Source organism: Neolamprologus brichardi, chromosome 6, assembly GCF_056152115.1.
Source record: "Neolamprologus brichardi isolate AB-2024 chromosome 6, ASM5615211v1, whole genome shotgun sequence".
NCBI lineage: Eukaryota > Metazoa > Chordata > Actinopteri > Cichliformes > Cichlidae > Neolamprologus > Neolamprologus brichardi.
In genome coordinates this window covers 6,611,095-6,629,922 of record NC_142109.1, presented here as the reverse complement: position 1 = coordinate 6,629,922, position 18,828 = coordinate 6,611,095, and the positions used below count along the sequence as shown (strand labels likewise).

General features: G+C 39.5%; 2 protein-coding genes across 3 annotated transcripts in view; one reads left to right on the top strand and one right to left on the bottom strand.

Annotated features, from left to right (window-relative positions):
* Positions 1-316: 316 nt before the first annotated feature.
* Positions 317-10,065, top strand: baiap2l2b (BAR/IMD domain containing adaptor protein 2 like 2b). Its single transcript, XM_006803799.3, has 14 exons — positions 317-448; positions 663-738; positions 1,475-1,561; positions 2,238-2,299; positions 2,888-2,959; positions 3,612-3,701; positions 3,868-3,999; positions 4,880-4,984; positions 5,597-5,699; positions 5,901-6,108; positions 6,694-6,759; positions 7,001-7,337; positions 7,448-7,491; positions 7,905-10,065. Exons 1-14 carry the CDS (start codon positions 395-397, stop codon positions 7,978-7,980), a joined length of 1,512 nt encoding a protein of 503 aa, XP_006803862.1. The 5' UTR covers positions 317-394; the 3' UTR covers positions 7,981-10,065.
* An 11-nt stretch (positions 10,066-10,076) lies between these two features.
* The window catches only part of pvalb7 (parvalbumin 7), a 46,426-nt gene continuing 37,674 nt past the window's right edge, over positions 10,077-18,828 (bottom strand). The window contains exons 1-5 of one of the 2 annotated variants that reach the window (XM_006803798.2): positions 15,637-15,737; positions 12,144-12,212; positions 11,849-11,978; positions 11,595-11,704; positions 10,077-10,740 (exon numbers count right to left, since the gene is read on the bottom strand). In XM_006803798.2, the coding sequence (XP_006803861.1) occupies positions 10,715-10,740; positions 11,595-11,704; positions 11,849-11,978; positions 12,144-12,204 (327 nt within the window). In that variant the 5' untranslated portion in view covers positions 12,205-12,212; positions 15,637-15,737 and the 3' untranslated portion in view covers positions 10,077-10,714. Of the gene's footprint in view, positions 10,741-11,594; positions 11,705-11,848; positions 11,979-12,143; positions 12,213-15,636; positions 15,738-18,828 lie in introns of those variants that run through there. The other variant, XM_006803797.3, reaches the window with a different exon arrangement.

Sequence of the window (18,828 nt, the reverse complement as noted above, 5' to 3'; positions counted from 1 at the left end):
TGTCCTCCTTCTCCTTTCCTTTCAGGGCTCCAATCAATAATTTACCTTGCTCAGCCGTATCGATGTCAGCTACTCCCTTACCTCTTCTCTTACCCTTGCTCACTTGCTCTTTCCAGAAAAACTGCTGATGACATAAGGGTAAAAGAGCTCATTAACGAATGACTGAAAAAAGGGAGAGGGAACTGTCAGATAGGTGTTATTGGTCTTTGGGAAAACAGCAGAAGCAGTGGGAGGATAGGTGAAGGTGACTTTCACCGCCTTAAGACGCTGATATACACGGGACAGAGAGAGAGAGGCCTGAGTAAACTTCTGGGAATACAGACTTTTTACAGAAGTTTAGTTTTTTTCTGACCAGCTTTTTCTCATTTTATCGTTAAACCTGAAATCGATCAATATGTCTGGAGTCAGTAGTGATCAGCTGCACAAATCAACTTTAACTGTCTATTCGGTGAGTTTACATCATGTTTCTTTTGTTTTTGTTCATTGTGTTGAAACCTGGGGACCGGTATAGTATTCATTATTTAAAGAAGGATTTTGTATATTTAAACTAGGCCGGGGCGCACTTGGAGGTGAGTATAAAAATACATTTTAGCGTTACGCTTCAAGTCACAGCTGAGTTCACCTGGTGTGTTGCTCAGTTTGTATTTCGTGTGTTTCTGCAGAACTTGATGGAGCACTTCAACCCAGGCCTTCAGAAGCTCGTTGCTCTTGGAAACAGCTACATCAAGGCCTTTCAGGGTGAGCGAGGTTGTGAATGACTGAAAGGAGCAGTTACACTGTGGAGAATGTGGATTTTGTTGTTAGCACTAGTGTAGATGTTGGATCAGGATTGTACAGAGATGATTGAAGTAAAGTCTGCCCATGGAGACCCTAAGAAGGAGGCCATAAGCTGCATTTAAAATCCAAAAAATGTCACAGGATTGTAAATGTCTATCAAGGACCTACTCATTTGTAGAAGTTATTTGGTTGGGAAAAGAAATAAAGAGATGTGAATATGAAAATATGATTTGATAAAAAATAATCTCTATTTGATTGCTGACATTAAGCAGAATTTAAACCTTTTTTCTCCAGAGATGAGAGATTTTTTTTGTGTGCATCACCTTTTATTTGCTTGTCTGAGTTGTCCGACTTTTCCATTGTACATTTTTCCAATCTTAATCACGTGTGTCACATTGTTAGTGCAAGCAGCATGCATCATTCATGCATCTCTGTGCCTGATAAAACAATTCAGGCTATCAGCCACAGGGCAGTGGGGTAAAACTATACCAAGTGGCACGAGGCTATTCTTAGACCAGAATCACATATCAAATAACACTGCCAGTCTTTTAAGAGTAATGAATAAAAGCAGAACTGTTCGACACAATAAGAAGCAGTTTAAGTGGTTGTGATGTTACTGTAGAGTTTATAGATTTGTCAGTTTGATTTGTCTGAATGTGAAAAGCTACATTTGTCTCTCGATGTCTGTATGTTGCAGCCTTAGGCGTTTGCAGTGAGGCCTATTTCAGCGCTGTGGCTAAGATGGGCGACCAGGCACTTCACACACTTTCATCTCGCTCCCTTGGTACGAGTGTGTGTATTTGTGACTCATTACTAAACAGGTTTCACCCTTGATTTATTGCTTTCATTAGAGAAGCATCGTTATCAGTGCTCTACTGAGACACTGCACTTGCACAAACACAGTCTAGATTTTAAACCACACAAAGTAAATTTCAATTGTGCTCTCCTTCTTTTCATACATATACATATACGTGTGTGTGTGTGTGTGTATTTACAGATTTTTGTTTGCTAGTGTGTGTGCACTATATTTTATGGAAGCTTTCCCTTTGTCATTAGAGATGTGTGTTTTCATTCTTCAGTGGTAATTAGCTTTATGCTACTATTAAGATTGTGTTGGCTAGCATACATGTGGTTTTGGTAGGTTGGCTAACTGTGAAGGTCAGGGAACCACAGCGTGACCAGGAGCCCTATTGAGTGGCAGCCACTGAATTATAGATGAGGGCAGTCTTTCAGCTCCACTCAGTTTATTAGCTCAACCGCAATCCATGACAATAGACAAGGCGCCCACAGTATATAGGCTTGGCTAACTTTCCACCATCATAGCAGCCGGACTCATTCATGGCTCAAGTGGTTTTACACTGTGTTAAAGTTTTAGATCAAATTACTGACATTCCCAATAAGATTTTGCTTTCTTCAAATATTTTTCCGTACAGAATTGTTTTTTCTTCTTCTTTGAACAGGGGATGTCCTGATCCAGATTTCAGAAACACAGAGGAGGCTCACTGCAGAGATGGAGGGAGTGGTTGGTACATTTCCTCAGTAAATGCTGATCCCTGCAGTGTTTAAAATACTACATAACACATTTCTACTTCTGTGAATTTAATTTTGTTTGTTTGAAAGTTTTTACCAAACTGAAAATCCTTGAAATAATGCTTGGTGGGTATTAAGCTATATTTGACAGAATAATAACCGCTATACATTATTTGTCAAATGATGAGTAAAAACAGCTACAATTAGTATTTTACTTCAATGTAACTTCCCCAGTTTGTCCTCAGATCTTTGAATTTGTGAGTTCAGCATTGATAGGATGCTGGTAAAAGCAGATTTCACTTCTTACAAACTTCTTCATCAAAGTTAGCTACATAAAGCCTCGAGGACACTAGTTTGTCCCTGTATGTTATTTTTCTTTTGACACTAAAACCCCTGTGCCTAATTGTGGTGTGAATAATCAAAGCATGGCCTTTGATTACAAAGTTAGCCTGAGGAAGGAGCACATTTGCATTTAGATTTAGTCAAACAGCGCAATGAACCTGATAATTAAAGCCTGTGTTTAAACAAGAGGACAGATGGTTCATCACTGTTCCAGTTGATTTCTTTCTTTCTGCTGCAGTTTCGATGGTTCCAGATAGAAGTGTTGCAAGCAATGGAGAAGAATATCAAGTTGGATGAGGAGTATATTGATGTGAGTGTAATGCATTGGAAAAGCTTACGTTTTTCTGCCTGTGAAATTAAGAAAACTTACTGGACTATTTTAGGTTTTTGGGTTTATGGTAAATAAACCAAACTTTAACAATCCTACAGTGCGACTATAATAGTTTCAAAATACTATTGCAATCATTCATTTATTTTTTATTTTATAATTAACAAAGTACATTTTAAGCTTCCAAGCTTTGTTTCGAGTCAGATCAGCTTGAAATCATCAATAATTAGTAGTTACCCTAAAACTATCTTAAAGTTGGAACGGGTTAAAAACACAGATGAATAAAGTTTTAAACACACCCTGTAATCTGTGACAGGAACAGGCCATATTCTTCTCAAGATTTACTTTTAACAAATTTCCTATGTGTGGGACTAATAAGGTTCTCTTATCTTATCTTTAAAAATCACTCCACGTAATTTGTTTTGAGTGAAAATGGAGCTTCTGGTTCTTTTGTCAGCAATTTCGTCTTTGGACTTAATTAGAATAAGAAACAGAGGGGTGCTGCATTGCCAGCAGCACAAGCAGGTGAGAGAACAAAGATGGAGAGCGGTTGACCAGCACTAGGATAAACATGACCTGCTAAGCCTCTTACAATTTTAGTATAGTTTGCAAATAAACTTTCTTTGTGCTGCAGGGCAGTCGCAGAGTGTACGAGCTGGAAGTAAGAAACCAAGCAGAGGCTTTGGAGAAGCAGCTCAGACGGGGAACCTACAGAGACTCTCTGGTAGTTACACAAACATGCATAGAAAAATATTATGTGTTTACATTATGCACATTCATATTAATGCACACACAAACACACACACACACAGTCCAGTAATACACCTTGTGAGTGTATCATTGTAGGTGCATACCCTCATGTTCATTGTTCCCTGTGCGTGCGGTTTTAGGAGAACAGTGAATACATGCTGTACCTGCGGCAGAGCCATCAGGAGATCTTAAAGGAGGAGGAGAGGAGGTATCGCTTCTTGGCAGAGAAACACTGTGGCCTCACTCAGTCACTGCTGTTCCTAATTAACAAGGTATTCATACACACTGGCCATCCTACACAGTAGAGTTGATTAACCCTGAGCAGCATCTGTGTGAGATTGAGGTAAAATGGTATTATTTTACTTTTGTCATAATTTATTCAGTACTAGTGCGCTCTTTGAGCTACAAGTGCACTTGTTGCTAAATGTAATGGTATAACTGGTCAGATCTGTTGATTCAAATGCAATGAAATCAGAAAAATCGAGTTTAAGCAGGAAAAATAAATGTTGTAAATCTGTCCTGGGAGATTACGCTGTCGGTGTGAAAAGCTCCATTAATAGGTGGGTCCCAAAAAAAATGTTTAACATATGAAATATTTTCACAAATTTTACGTGTTCAGTATGTAAAGGCCTTAAATCTTTTATTTTTAGGTGACATGATGATGGGTCAGTTTAGTCACCAGTAACCTTGTAACCTGCTGAAAGGCTAACTATTGCACATTACGTACTTTTTAAGGAAATACTCACTACAATCTGCTCTGCAAAACAAGGAACAAAAAACATGTTAGATATAATACAGAAATGCAAAATTTTGCTTAATTTATATTTTCTTTTACATTCATCAGAAAAAAGCTGATGAATGTATTATTATGTAATAATACATGCAATCCATGTCAGCTGCAATCCATCATGTTGTGAAGGGAAGGCCGACTGCAGCCATCAGCCATGAGCTTGGAGTGCTTTTGCCACCAAGACACTGAACTGCCCAGCCTTTTTATCCCAGTCATGTGGGACCTTGCCAATATCTTGTTCATCTGATGAAACTCACTTCTCAGTGTCATGTGTCTTATTTACTGAAGCAGTATGTCTTAGTCATGTTGCTGAATGATCAAATTGAGATGGAATGAGGCGCTCACCTCTCATGTGTTTTCAGACTGGTGCATCTCTCCAGCAGAAGGCAGACGGATGGAAGGAGAAAGTGAACGACACCAGAGTCTCCAGATCTCGAACACCCACCCATTCAGACCAAGAGGCACAGGTACCAGCACTTTATCAGGTTTACTCTTTTTTTTTTAGCCAGTAGGAACATTACACATGAGTACGGCATGCACTATAAAACAAGGTACAGTGGCTGTGATTTCTCAGCGAAATACTGCACACTCTGCTGCGTTCGAATTTGTGGAAACATAGGAACAGAAACCAAGTCTCACCGTCTTATTTTTCCTATAGTTCAATAAATAAACCAAAGTCTATTTAAAATAATTTATTTTAAATTCACTTAATAAGTGGCATCTGTTATGTTTAATAGCATCCCCAGTCTAGTTCAGCAGCTGTATTTGTATTCTCATGTGTCTGTTCACTGCTAATAATGTACTATTTGTGCTGTAAAGGTTGCTTAATCCATCATCTACAGCTGAAGTGCTTCACGGCGAGTGTAAGCACATATTTGCTTGGTTTATTTGTACAACATGGTGTTTAGTTTTTCCAGCATTAGTCTCTGTGGTTCTTTAGAAATCTTGACACTAAATCGAGCACCAGCACCAGATTGTTTATTTATAATCGTAATATTCCTGCTGAAAGCAAACCTTGCTCTGCCAGACTTCAAAAAAAAAAATCCGATCAGTGGGATCTGTATTCTGTGTCTGCTCAGCTGCGAGGTTCAGTGAGCTCCCTGCTGCAGACGGTAGCTAGAGATGAGGATATGTCCTGGGCCAGGCGGGAGCAGCAGGCACTGGGCAGAGTCCCTTCTAGAGGTGGGAGGTGTGCTGTTCTAATTATAAGAGCTGTATATTAGTATGTGATTATTTGATAACTTTTGATGCCAGAGAAGATTAGAAGTATTCATTTTTGCATGTTTATATGCATTCATTCATGCATGCCTAAAATATTCCTATTAATATTCTTTTAATCTTTTTCCTCTCTCTGTTTCTCCTTCATCTTTCCTCTCCCTCCAGCACCGTCTCCCCTCCCCAGCCGCTCTCGCTCCAGTTCAGTGGGGGAATCTTTAGGCCTGGGAGGAGGGAGAGTCATGAGAGCGCTGGTTTCTCATCCCTCCTCATCCAACCCAAAGCTCCTGCCTTTCAACAGGGGCGAGACTGTTATCGTCCTGGTCCAGGAGCCACGCAACGGGTGGCTGTATGGGCGCACTGACAGCAGTCTGCGGTGGGAAATAAACATTTACGTGCATGCACCGTTTTTGAAATGCTCCGTCTTTACAGTGTTCAGTTATCATCTGCACCCAATCTTAAAATTGATGGCCTTATAAAAAGTCTACCTTTTACCACTTTGAGCTCCTAGATCAAGTCACAAATTTGTTTTGCTCATGATACTATTTCAAAAAAAATACAAGTATTACTGTAAAACTAAATAATAGTAACTCAAAAGACCAGAAACCAGTAAAACAAACAGAAACTCCGATGTGATTGTGGCACATCACATCCGTCTCTCATGAAATCTCCCTCAGGGTTCCTCAGATTATCAGCTTTGGGTTAGTTCGCATCGTCGTGCGATGCTAAGCCCGAACCATCTAACCATCAGTGTTAGGATTATGAGGGAAAAGATTATTATGTGGGAAAAGGTTGAGAACCTGTGATTTAAAGGATTGCTCTTGTGTTTGGTTGACAGACTACACGAGCGCTGAAAAAAACAAGACTGAGAATTACAGAGTCTGTTGCTGGAATTAGTTTTTTGCTTTATGTAAAGACAGGAAAACACATGATGTTTAATTGTCTGTCTTATCTCCTCCAGTCAAGGCTGGTTCCCTGCTGCGTACGTGGCCCCTATTGAGGATTTCTCCAATAATTTAGCAACAAGGTAGGCGACAGATACTAATCTCAAATCTGTATGCCAAAATGTTCTTTCTCTGGCATGACACTGGACACCAAGAAAAAAAGATATTGAGGCAAACCACAGGATCGAATCTGTATGATATGTGAATATTTAGGTTGCTGCTCTGGGAGAAGATGTTATTATTTTGTTATCCTTTAGTAAAATATTCCAGATATTTGTCCCACTATGAATCACTTAAAAGATTCTGCTCCTTTTGCCCCAACAGTGGCAGTTCTCTAAGAAGTCACAGTATGAACAATCTGAATGACAGTGACACCTACACCGACCAGTCAGAGAGCAAGAGTTTCGGAGACGTCCCACCCCCGGCCACACCCAATCGTAGAGCCTCCGTGGACTTCAGGCCTATCTCTCCACTCCCTGAGAAGAAGGGAGAAGAGGCGTTGGAGACGAAGCCGAGTCAAACAAGGAGCTACAATGAACATCCACTTCCTCCCCCACCGCCTCCCCCTCCACCAATTCAGAGTGCAAGGAGGAGTTCAGGAGATTTTCGGCCCATCTCTCCCCTACCTGACAGAAAGGGTGGATCAGCATCTGACGTCCAGGTTTGTTTAACTTTAATGAAAATTGTCTCTTTAACACAGAAAAATATGTGACACTTCAGTGCTAAGTGTGGATTTGTATTCATTTATTTATTTATTTGTATTTTTTGTAGGCATTATCACCACATGGACCCCCTGAAAACCCACTGTTTCCCAGGTAATTAGACATGAATTATGTATGCATTTATGGATTATTGTTATGTATTGTTCTGGGAAAAAAAATGCCAGTGCAGCACTGCTTTGCCAATTTACCATGATCCAATATATATGAATCCTATGAATTGTCTTCCCAGAAAACTTGATTTCACTTGAGAATCTGCAAGGAACATCTTTTTGAATCCCAATTCCCACTGCAAACAATAAACCCCGATCAAAGTTTACTTGAAACAAAGACCTCCACAGAGTGCTCATTGCACACTGTCAAAATGTACCACCCTCAGGCTGTGGTGTGATGTTAGTGTCTAAACCTACAGTGTGTGCACCTCTGTCTGAGTGGTTTATTGGTATTGGCAGAAAGCAGTTGAGTGCATGTGCTGTTGTATATCATTTTCCATCATCCTCTCATTTCAGAGGCACAAACCCATTCGCCACGGTAAAGCTTCGTCCCACGACGACCAATGACAGATCTGCTCCTCAGATCCATTAATCCATCGGCACTCGTGCATGCAGGGTTTGTTACTGATGCTGTGAGAACAGGTTGTGGAGGCAGGACATACATTTTTGTTAGTGAATGACGTGACATGTCTGAAATGTGAATGCTCTGAGCGAAATGGCCAGAAGGTTTGTACCGTTTTAAGATAACGTATCTCCCATACCAAAGAAGATACTGTAATACACATCGACTAATCAAATATTAAAACCATTAAGTTGATCATTAATTCAGACAGGCCACAAAGACAAGCTGAGCTGAGCAGTCTCAGCCCACATGAGCTCATCGACATCCCTTTCATAATTTTATATAAGGAACACTGATTAACCTTTGAGTGACTAATTTTTAGTTGTAAAAACTTCCTACTATGAACTTATCAATCCACAGTTATGGTAAATTGTAAGGTTTTATATATCAGGACAGAGTAAAACTAATCTGGACCTTTCTAGGTTTTAAAACTAGCTAAATACAGACCAGTTGAACTGCAAAACATGACATATTACACTGTGTCATAATTTCTTTAACAAAAATTAAGCAAAGCTACAGAAAAATGTGAAAAACTAAGCACACAGGTACTTTAATTAAGAGAGTATGTAGCAGCTAGTCGCTGCTGGTCAGATTGACTTGATTAACTAATCATCAGCTGGTGTGACCACCACTATATAAGCAGAATACAATGCCACAAACCTCTTAGGAGGGGATGCCCCAGGAAATTCACCCCAAAGTCAGACTTTGCAGAGCTCACACAATTACCAAAAAGCACAGAGCTACATCTACGAGCCTCAGTTAGCATGCTAAATTGTAAAGTTCTTGACAGTACAATCAGAAAAACACTGGACAGATATGGCTTATATAGAAGGGTTGCCAGAAGAAAGCCTCTTCTCTAAAAATAAAATATTGCAGCAGAGCTTAGATATGCAAAGTTACATCTGCACAAGACTCAAGACTTTGGGAACAACGAGTGGAGGTGGTTGACCATAATGCACAGCAGCAGGTTTGGAGAAAACCAAACAGCATATCGACACAAAACCCTCCTACCAACGGCACAGTGGCGACGGAGCGATGCTTTGGGCTTGTTTTGCAGCCACAGGACCTGGAAACCTTACAGTCAACCTTGAATTCCTCAGTCAAAGCACAGACCTCAACCCAAAATTCTGCGATCGGACCTTCAGAGAACTATGCATAAATTAAAGCTCACAAATCTCAATAAACTCAGGCAGCGTTACAAAGAAGAGTGGATCAAAGTTCCTCCACAACAATGTTGGCTGATAATGTCGCACAATTACTTCACGATATTGCTGCTAAAGGTGGTTCTATGGAATCATGTGATGTGCTTTGTTTTCAGACATTGCTTCAGTATTTTGGTTTAGTTTTTGTTACATAAATAATAGAAAGGTGTAATATGTCATGTTTTGTTACACATGACGAACTGTACTTATTTTATGTTAAAACCTACAAAGGACCAGATAAGTTTTGCTGCAGGCTTGCAAGCCACTTTGCAACCCGCCTCCACCCCATGGCCTTCTTTCTGTCTGTATCTCTTGTTATTAATGTTCACTCTGTTCTGTACCAGGATCCTGTTGCTCCATAGTGATGTGACGCCAAATATAAATTGCTACAATGTCCAAATCAGCCATCCTCCCCTGAATGAACTAAACTAAAATGGTTATTTTAACAAAACTTTGTACAGCAATTTGAGTTTGTATGTTAATATTTGTTTGAGTCTGTTGGTAAAAATATTCAGAGAATATTTAAACATTTTTGGAAGTATGCTTGCTGCCAGAAATTTGAAGAAAACACTGATGCTGCGTTGTTTTCGACAGCTACAGCAGCTGTTTGCTTAGCATCTTATTCATGTGTCAGCACCACGTTTTCAGTCTCTTTACTATGAAACCTGGCTGTTGGCAAAATATTTATATGTGTGTGTGAGCAAGCAACCTGAGAAAGAAGGCATGTTTTCCAAAATGTTAAGCTGAAGCTCTCTCCACCATCCCAGTGATTGACCTGTTTTGCGATGTTCAGTGTGTTGCATTTGTGTGAGTTCAATGTTGTGTGTTCACTGCGAGTAACAATAAGTAAAGAGACACCTCACGTCAAGTTTTCTTTTTTATTATCATTTCATACTGAGATCTTTTCTCTCTTCACAGCTCTCCTTATATGATTTTATTTACTACATGATCTGATCAGAGGCAGGGGGTGGTGGAGGAGGACGAGGTGGAGAAGGAGAAGGTGGTTGAGGTGAGGGAGGTGAATGAAGGTGGATAAAGAGGTGGAGTGGGAGGAAAGTGCACTGACATGTGAACATCTAGAAATAAAACCAGTCAAGACACAATGCAGGAAGGAAATTAAGATTTAAGGAGTCTTGAGAACATCTACACCATCTACAACACTAGTACCACCTTTTTTGACCACAGACTATCCTCGCGAAATCATTAAGAATGCTTCTGAAATCCATACAGCATGTGTGGTTAAATATATATATATATATCTATATATATAAAAAGAAAAATGAAAAGTGAAACTGGTGCCTGTTATGCCTGTATGTTCCTCCTCAGGTGGACTCCCTGTTGGCCTGTTTTTGGTAGTGTTTTGCAGAGAGCAGGCCTGGTCTGACTCCGTGTGAGGGGTCCAGAGCGAGGAAAGGGAGGAAGAGTTTGAAGGTCGCAGTTACAAAATGTGGATGCAGGGACAAAAAGGAGCAGGAAGAACAAGAGGGGAGTTCAGCTTTCCCCTACTCATGCACTAAGGCTTCAAACTCTGAAAAGAAAGAGAGCAAAACAAAAATGTAAATGCGCACAAATGAGTGAAACATTGTCAGCATATTCAGTTAAACACCAACAAGAAACTGATCCAAGTATTTCATGGTGTCTGGAACCTTGAACTGCGTTTTTCCCCTGGACCAAAGCTTCTATATCATAAAACAAATCTTTCACCTTTAATACATCAACAGGCCACACTGTTGCTCCAGTTTTCTGCAAAACAAGTTATCCAACATTTCTCACTCACCCACTCATTCTTGCACTTTTTTTTATGCCCAATTCCTTTCTATTTAACATTCACACGCCAATGTACACATCAGGAGGTCCACTATCTGGCCCAGCCACACTTTGGTGTATTTTATGGGATTCCGTATACACCAAGCACAAGCATTCATTCCACCTGTCATCCCTTGAAGTCGCTGAATGGTGTTACCATAGCTAACATTTCAGATATTGTGTTTTTATGATTATGTTAAAAAAACCCAAAGATTAATTGGCAGATTTAGTTTATGACATGTTTATTCCAGTAAACAAATTAGATATTTAAAAGTTGGTGTTAGCTTGCACAGGTGACATTACATTTTTTCTGAGCGTGTCTTTTCTTGCAAACTTGCAAATTTGCTTCGGTCATATTCAGTTTTTCAATAGAGGTGAACAATAAGAATCAAGTATTAGAAACATTTTGGTAAAATCTGAAAAATCCCACCCAACATACAGCATTTGTGGAAGTGCAGAAAACTTATTTTAGCCTACTTGCTAACTCTCCTCCCACCCCGTCCTCATCCTACGCTCATCGCCTCTTTGTATCTTTTTGAAGAATAAACTGAAAACATTTTGACACCTTTCACTTACCATCAATGCCGATCTTGCCATCTCCATCTTTGTCTGCAGCTGTGAGAAATGCTTTAGTCTCAGCGTCAGTCAGATCTCTGCCATCCTTGGAAAAGCCCTTCAGTACAAACCTGAGAAAAGTGCAGGTTGATGCAGAAAGTGGGTCACTGTAGGGCAGCTTTAAGGAGCATGTGACATCAGCGTTATATAGCAGAGCTGTATCTTTCATCATGTCTGCTTTTAGCGTGTTTTTTGCATCTGTTTGAGTTTCTTACTTTAGCTCTTCTTCTTCTATAAATCCGCTACCATCCACATCCAGAACCTGAAAGACCTTCTTGACGTTTTCAGCCGACATGGCCTTCATTCCCACCATTTCAAAGAACTTTTTAGGGTCAAATGTTTCTGCTACAAAAGACAAGGCAAAGATAAAAGATTTTATCACATCAACTCCATGTGCACAGATTTTTTTTTAAATAGATTTTTTATGGGTCAGCAAAAACTTTAAGGCTAACTTTTGGCACTTTGCAGCGCTGCTGAGAATAACACAGAGCCTCTACAACAGTTACTGACCTGCGAAGGCATCAAGAGCTTTCTTGATCTCCTCAGGTTTTAGCAGATCTGTCATAACCATTTTGTTTCCTGGAGATAGAGACAGAGAGGACATGAAAGGCGTAAAGTTTGGTATTGCATTTCAAAGAGGTGAGTGAGCAGCAGCTCTGCAGCTGAGCTGATGTGATACGAAAGCTGAAAGTAAAATCTAACTCGTTATGTGCACATGTGTTTGGAAATGTATTTTAAGTTAGACAGATGTTGCATTTTACAGAACAGTAAATTAAGAGAAGATGATCCATGCCAACAAACCCAAGGAGAATTTCAACCCTGACTGGCCTGGTAGGAATATCTTTAAGGCATTCGAGAGATGGCCTCTGTGGAACTTGGCACAACGAGAGGTTAATTGAAGGACATACGTTAGAATTTAAGACAGAGACATAAATACAGTCCGGCAAACGCCCATGGAGAGAGACAAGCTTTGTACACTGAAATAAGCACCCAGAATTGCTCTGGATTCTCCGTTATCTTAAAAGTATCACTCTGTCGGAGAGATTTAAACACTTCTGAGGAGAGACTTTCCTGCAATTTTTCTCTTTGACTACAATTTTGACAAATAGAACGTGTGAAACAGCGAAGCTGAGTTTGTCAAACAGTACTTTGACATCAGTTAAAGGACATGGTATATTTTACAGTTAAAGTAGTCATTGCACGATAAACTCTGATGGAATTTATGGTGTGAAAAGAGCCTTTTTTAATTCAGAATAAGGCATTAAATCGTATGTTATTAATTGAAATGTCTCCTGTTCTCTGTGTCATGTGTCACAGAGTCACAGTGCAACTAGTTACCCTCAGTCGATGCAGATGTTTTCCACACTTTAATCCAGCAGTGTCAAACACAAGGCCCAGGGACCAGAAGTGGCCTGCCAGTGACTCCAATCTCTGTCTTATAATTACATGACAGTCGATAATTTAAAAACATTTAGTTCTTACACTTTAAGCCCAGCAGCTTATCATGAAGTTGCACTTATTTATATTTAGTTAAAATTCTTTATACGGACTAAAAGGGGAGTTTAAGATCCAATATGTGGCCCACAATGTGAAAGGATTTTGATTCCTTGTTTTAACATATAAAGAAAATTCCATTCGTTTGTAAAATAACTTTATTGAACCTAAGAAACCTGTCCAGTCATTGTGAAATACACACCACTTCATAGCTGAATATCACAAAGTGTGCTGTAGAGCTGCATGTGCTCAGTACAAATGTGTAACCTGTTGTGTTTCATGTCTCATCCGCTTGCTCGGTTCTATTTTGTGATCAGTGTGCGCTTAGTTGCAGTACATGACTTTAGCCTGTAGGTGTCACACCTGAGCTGATCCCGGAGTCCTGTCATTTCAGAGCTCTGGGATCAAGTGCTGAGTTGTCAAGATAGATGTTTGATGAGTGGGTTTTGTGTCTTTAAGAGATGTGAGCTCCTGAGTATGTAAGAGTATATGTCTCACAGTCAGGATACGTGTGCTGAGAGACTTGCAAAGCCCCACCGGGGTCATGTCAGTAGTCCCTGTGCAGATTGCACTATCCTGACCCCTGGAAAATCCCAGGCCTTCCTGTCCAAAGGACAGAATGATAAAAGTAAAAATTCATTGTCATCCTCTTGCTTTCCGTCCAATCAGCTTCTCAACTGTCACCACACCTGTTATGTGTCTGTTTTTGGCAGCAAAAACCAGTTAGTGAGCATCTGTTTGTGGTTTGTGAAATGTCTAGAGATGTGCAGATTTTTTTCCTGTCAATAAGATGATGCAAATAGAAAGCGTTGATGAAATGAAGCCATCTCAGGGATAACATTTTTTGCTTTTGGGAACGTGCTACAGTTGTTTTTAGTCATACGGTTCCAGTTAGTTGTTGTTCTGGATCTTGTCAGATTTTGTGTTTTGTATTTTGTAAAACACAAAACTAAACATTCAGATGACATAACCGACGTTCTTTCAGCTCATTGTAAAATCCACAGGTTTTGTCCCACTGTTCATAAACTTTGCAACAGGCGTTCACGAGCATGTGCGCTTTCTTTTTCCATGACTGTGCCCTCAAACGTAATGTCACTTGTAATGCAGACAAACTGGGCCTCAGTTGCATAAATCTGTGTTTAAACCACATGTATGAACTGTTTCACACTCAAATCCGACACAAAGAGACAAACGAGGAAGGCCAGGCTATCTTTTAAAGTTTAAACACACATTTTTCATCAATAATAATAGTTGTAGTAGTTGTGATAATCATAATAATTTCATTTCAGATATTATGTGTGTATCTCTAAAAGAACAAGAACAAAAATGCTCAAAATAACATGAAGGATAACATATAATATATATGTATAATATATTGGATAACATAACAAAAAAGTACACATACACGGCAGAGCCCGAGGTAACTGGGTTTCCTTATGGGGTGGGTAATTGTGCGCGCCCACTTACTTCAGTGCGCAGAGTGACAATGTTTCTGCTCACATATTATGAATGACACTCGGTGACTTTATTTAACTTGCAGTGAAGGATGTGCCTGCTGTGATGGATATGCGGGGTTATATTTTAGTATCATAACATAACAGACCTTCACTGAGGATTGAAAGCCACTCTTGCCTGCGAGTGTGCTATAAATAAGTCGTGTTTCTTTAGAAAAGTAGATACAGTTCTAACCAGCAACTTAACTTTTTTAATTTTTTTCTAGTGGCGTTAATGATTTGAAAAGCAGATCAGCATAATACCCTAAAGCACATATAAATATCTACCAGTTAAAGTTCTGAGTCATGGCACAATAAAGTGTATTGTTCAGTGAAGCGTGTCTTATTTAAGTCCTCTTTTCAAAATACCAACAAGACCTAAAATCATCTACAGCAGACATTAGCTACTGCAGCACAGCTGCTGTGCCACTGACACCTGTTCTTGGTGAAACCTGAGCAAGGAAACACCCACGAGACCAACACGTGCTGCTAACATTACCTTTTATTTAAAACAAGCTACTGCAGGGGAGCCAAAACCAAACCACCAAACATCCCCATATTTAACAATTTGTGAACTGATTTCAAAAAGATACATTTACATAGCTTGTTATTCTTCTTTGGCACTCTAATACTGTATCAAGAATATTCATGCCCCCCCCCAGTGTTTTATCAACTGGACATTTTAACTTTATCAAGTTGGGTTTCATAGGCCTTGCAAATCCTGAATCAATGGTGCTCCTGATTGATTTTCTTAGTCGAATTTCTAGCGGAGCGTTCACTCTCAGGCTTACACAAACACACCCCTGATGCACATCCTGCAGCTACAAACAGTTTATCCCCCTGTGTCATCCATATCTTGGTAATTTACAACTATTTCACTTAGCTGAAGTCTCTCTGCTTGTCACAGATAATCCCCGAAAAAAAATTGCAGTTAAATCTTCAGCTTCCAGTGTCCTATGTGTGGCCTCTTGCACCTGTAAATGTTTGTGTGTGTGTTTATTTATTTTCTGTCTTACCTGAATAAAGGGGTGGATGATTGCAGCTGAGAAATAAGGCAAAACAAAAGGTGATGGAGAGGAATTGGAGCAGAGAGAAGACAGAAGGGCAGGAGATGGAGGTAAGATGAGCAAGATGAAGGGGGGGACGACACAATATGACTTTTATAGCTGCTTCCAAACACATACACACTTACATGTCCACCTCTCATTATACTCTATTTTCAGAGGGGAGGGGGGGGGGGGGGGGGGTGTCAAGATATGACGCAAGCACTGTTGGCCTGAGAGTGTGATCGTTTTCTGTGCAGCACTACCATATCACACATGGGACTGGTAATAATACCACTTTATCTGTCTTCTTTGGACCTTACCCACATCTTCTGTCTTGATCTGTGCGTCTGTCAATACATTTGGTCCTGTCTCTCACACTCAGTATAACTAATAGCACTGGCTTGGCCATGTTATGAGAGGCTGTAGTTACAACTACTTTTAGAAAATGCCATCAAGGAGTTGCACATGTAACACTGTGTGAAGTCCAGTTTCTTTATATTTTGTTAGGAAAATGGGGAGTAGGTGTAGCTGTTTGTTGAAAATTAAGGAAACATATATGGGAATACAGTATGTAAGGCAAATAAATGATGCTACAACCAATCAGACAGTGTTTCCCTCCTCTTGGAGACCCTGAGGGTCTCCGCTTCTTAACCTCTTGTAGACCCTCAGGGTCTACAAGAGGTTAAGAAGCGGAATACTACCTACATTAAAAAAAATAATGGGAAAGAGAAACTAATACAGCAATTTCAAATGACATTTGGTATCAGCATTGTGCTTTTCAGTGGAGAATTTCTAGTTCTAATATATGGAGATGTTTTGGTTGGAAGAGTCTCTGTAGGTTTTTTATTACTCCTACACAAAGTAAACATTATTCTAATCACTCTAGCTGCTGGAGAAACTGTGGGGCCCAAGGAATAAAACACTTCCACTTGTTTTGGTCTTGCCCATTGATCAACACTTTTTGGGTATCGATTCATTCTGAGTTACAGATCATTTTTAGTATGCAACTTCCCTTTAATTGGGATGAAGTTTTGTTTGGATATTTATACTCAGTGAATGTAGATAAAATGTCCAAGCTGTTGTATGGTATTCTGAGTCTGGTTGCCCGTAAGACTATTACCAAGAAATGGCTTAGTGTGAAAATTCCATCACTAAATGACTGGTATGAGATTGTTTATGGGATGTTTAAAATGGAAAGAATTACCTTCATTAATAGACTCCAATATGACATATTTAGTGATATTTGGGATAAATGGAAACATTACATTTTGTCAAGGAGACCTGATTTTGTTTGAATCTCTGTAATTATGTATGCCATATTTCTGAACGGTTATGTGTATATATGTATATGTCAGTATGTATGAGTGTATAGGCAAATACATATGTATGTAGGTATGTGTATGTATGTCTAAGTATATGGGTGTGTGTGTGTGTGTGCGTGTATATATATATATATACACACACTAGATGGTACACTCGTTTGTTTATTATGGTTTATTTGTGTTCTTATAGGTTGTTTATTAAAAAATAAAATATATAAACAAATAAAAAAGACAGTATTTCATGGGGGATCCAACTCTAATACTTTTCTGTGTTCATCATTACACACAGTGTTGATAAGATGTCCAACGCTCAACCCAAAACCAAAACCACCGTGTTTTGCAGATAGCTGCACATGGTCTCTGTGGTACCTCACTTCTTACCTCACATCTTCATATGCATATTAATAAAGGTTTGAACCAGAAAGGTCAAATTCAGATGCAGTGGTCCATCAGACCTGCTGGCACTGATTTTCAGTTTGGCATACCTCAGCCCTTTCTCCCTGTTCCCTTTCTTGAGAACGACTTCTTGATTCTTTGATTGAGACAATTTTTGATTACGTTTCAGTGAACCGCAGATGGATCTGCTTAAAAGCCAGATTTTTGGATTGGAATTTTACCTTTTTCTTAAGGACATGGCTTTCAGATGGTGTTTATCTGCAGTAGATTATTTTTAAGACTGCCACATCTTCTTTGTCCATCACTCGTTCAATTCTTGGCTTTTTGGTATATTCAGAAAAAAACTGAAGAGAGCATAATTTGAGATCAAATTATGTACTTTTGGAACATGCTACCAATAACAGAGAGCCTTAAGACAGCAGTCCCCAACCCCTGGACCGGTCCGTGAGTCGTTTGGTACCGGGCCACGAGAGTTGAGGTTTGGGCATGACATTTATAGTTTTCAGGGTTTTTATCGTTTTTTATTGTTATTTTGCATTGTTTTTGTCGTTAACTCGGTTTACCTAGGTCTTTTCCTGTGTGTTATGAATAAATCTTCTTTTTTTGGTACTGGTCAGGTTTTATTTTGTTGTATTTATCCTGTATCTGTGAAAATATTGTCAGACATAAAACAGTCCGTGGCGCAAAAAAGGTTGGGGACTGCTGCCTTATGATACACTTTCTTTAACTGTCTTTTGCTAAGTTCTCTGTTATCTGTAGATGCAACTCTGAGTCTGGCTCTTTGGAAGGAAAATATAAAGGACAGATGGGTGGCTCAAGATTTTTAAATAGCACAGTATAAGTTCAGCGTACAAGATACCTTTGTTATACAGAGCTTTGCAGTACTCACTGTCTAATGTAATTCAGAGTGATTAAGAGCAGACACTAAAAATCAGTTTTTATAAGTAAAAGCTACTTAAAATAATGATCAACACCAAGGAACACTATGGCTGTGCTGGCAGCACGAGGTGTCCCAACACCTTCCTAAGATGCTTTATATTGGATTCATAACTTATTCTTGCATTTCATGAATGCATTCAAATGAACTACACTGTATGAATTGTGCCAAAGAAATGCATTTAATTTTTTTTGATTTGCTGGGATTTCTAACTCCTCCAAGGCAAAGTTATGCTGAAGAAGTCTGTTCTTTCCATCTTTTATCCAAGAGAAACTTTCCCCTCAACTTTTTCTCTCCCTATCTGTCCTTTCATCTTAACATTGTCCTATTTCTTATATCTAATTTCTCTGTCCATATCTTCCTACACCCTACATCTGTGCTTATCAGTCTCCGTCTGTATAGGTTGTTAACTTTGTGCCTTTCTTGTTCTCCCTTTTTCTCCCTTTGGTTCGCTTATCTTTTGCTGAGTGATTTAGTAGGCCACCTTGCACCCAGTTAGTCAAGGCC

Bases quoted from the DNA above. Each gene is read 5' to 3' on its own strand.
- baiap2l2b (XM_006803799.3), top strand. From the start codon at position 395: ATGTCTGGAGTCAGTAGTGATCAGCTGCACAAATCAACTTTAACTGTC. The intron at 4,985-5,596 runs GTACCAGCACTT...GTGTCTGCTCAG, and splicing joins ATTCAGACCAAGAGGCACAG to CTGCGAGGTTCAGTGAGCTC. The intron at 6,109-6,693 runs GTGGGAAATAAA...TATCTCCTCCAG, and splicing joins CGCACTGACAGCAGTCTGCG to TCAAGGCTGGTTCCCTGCTG.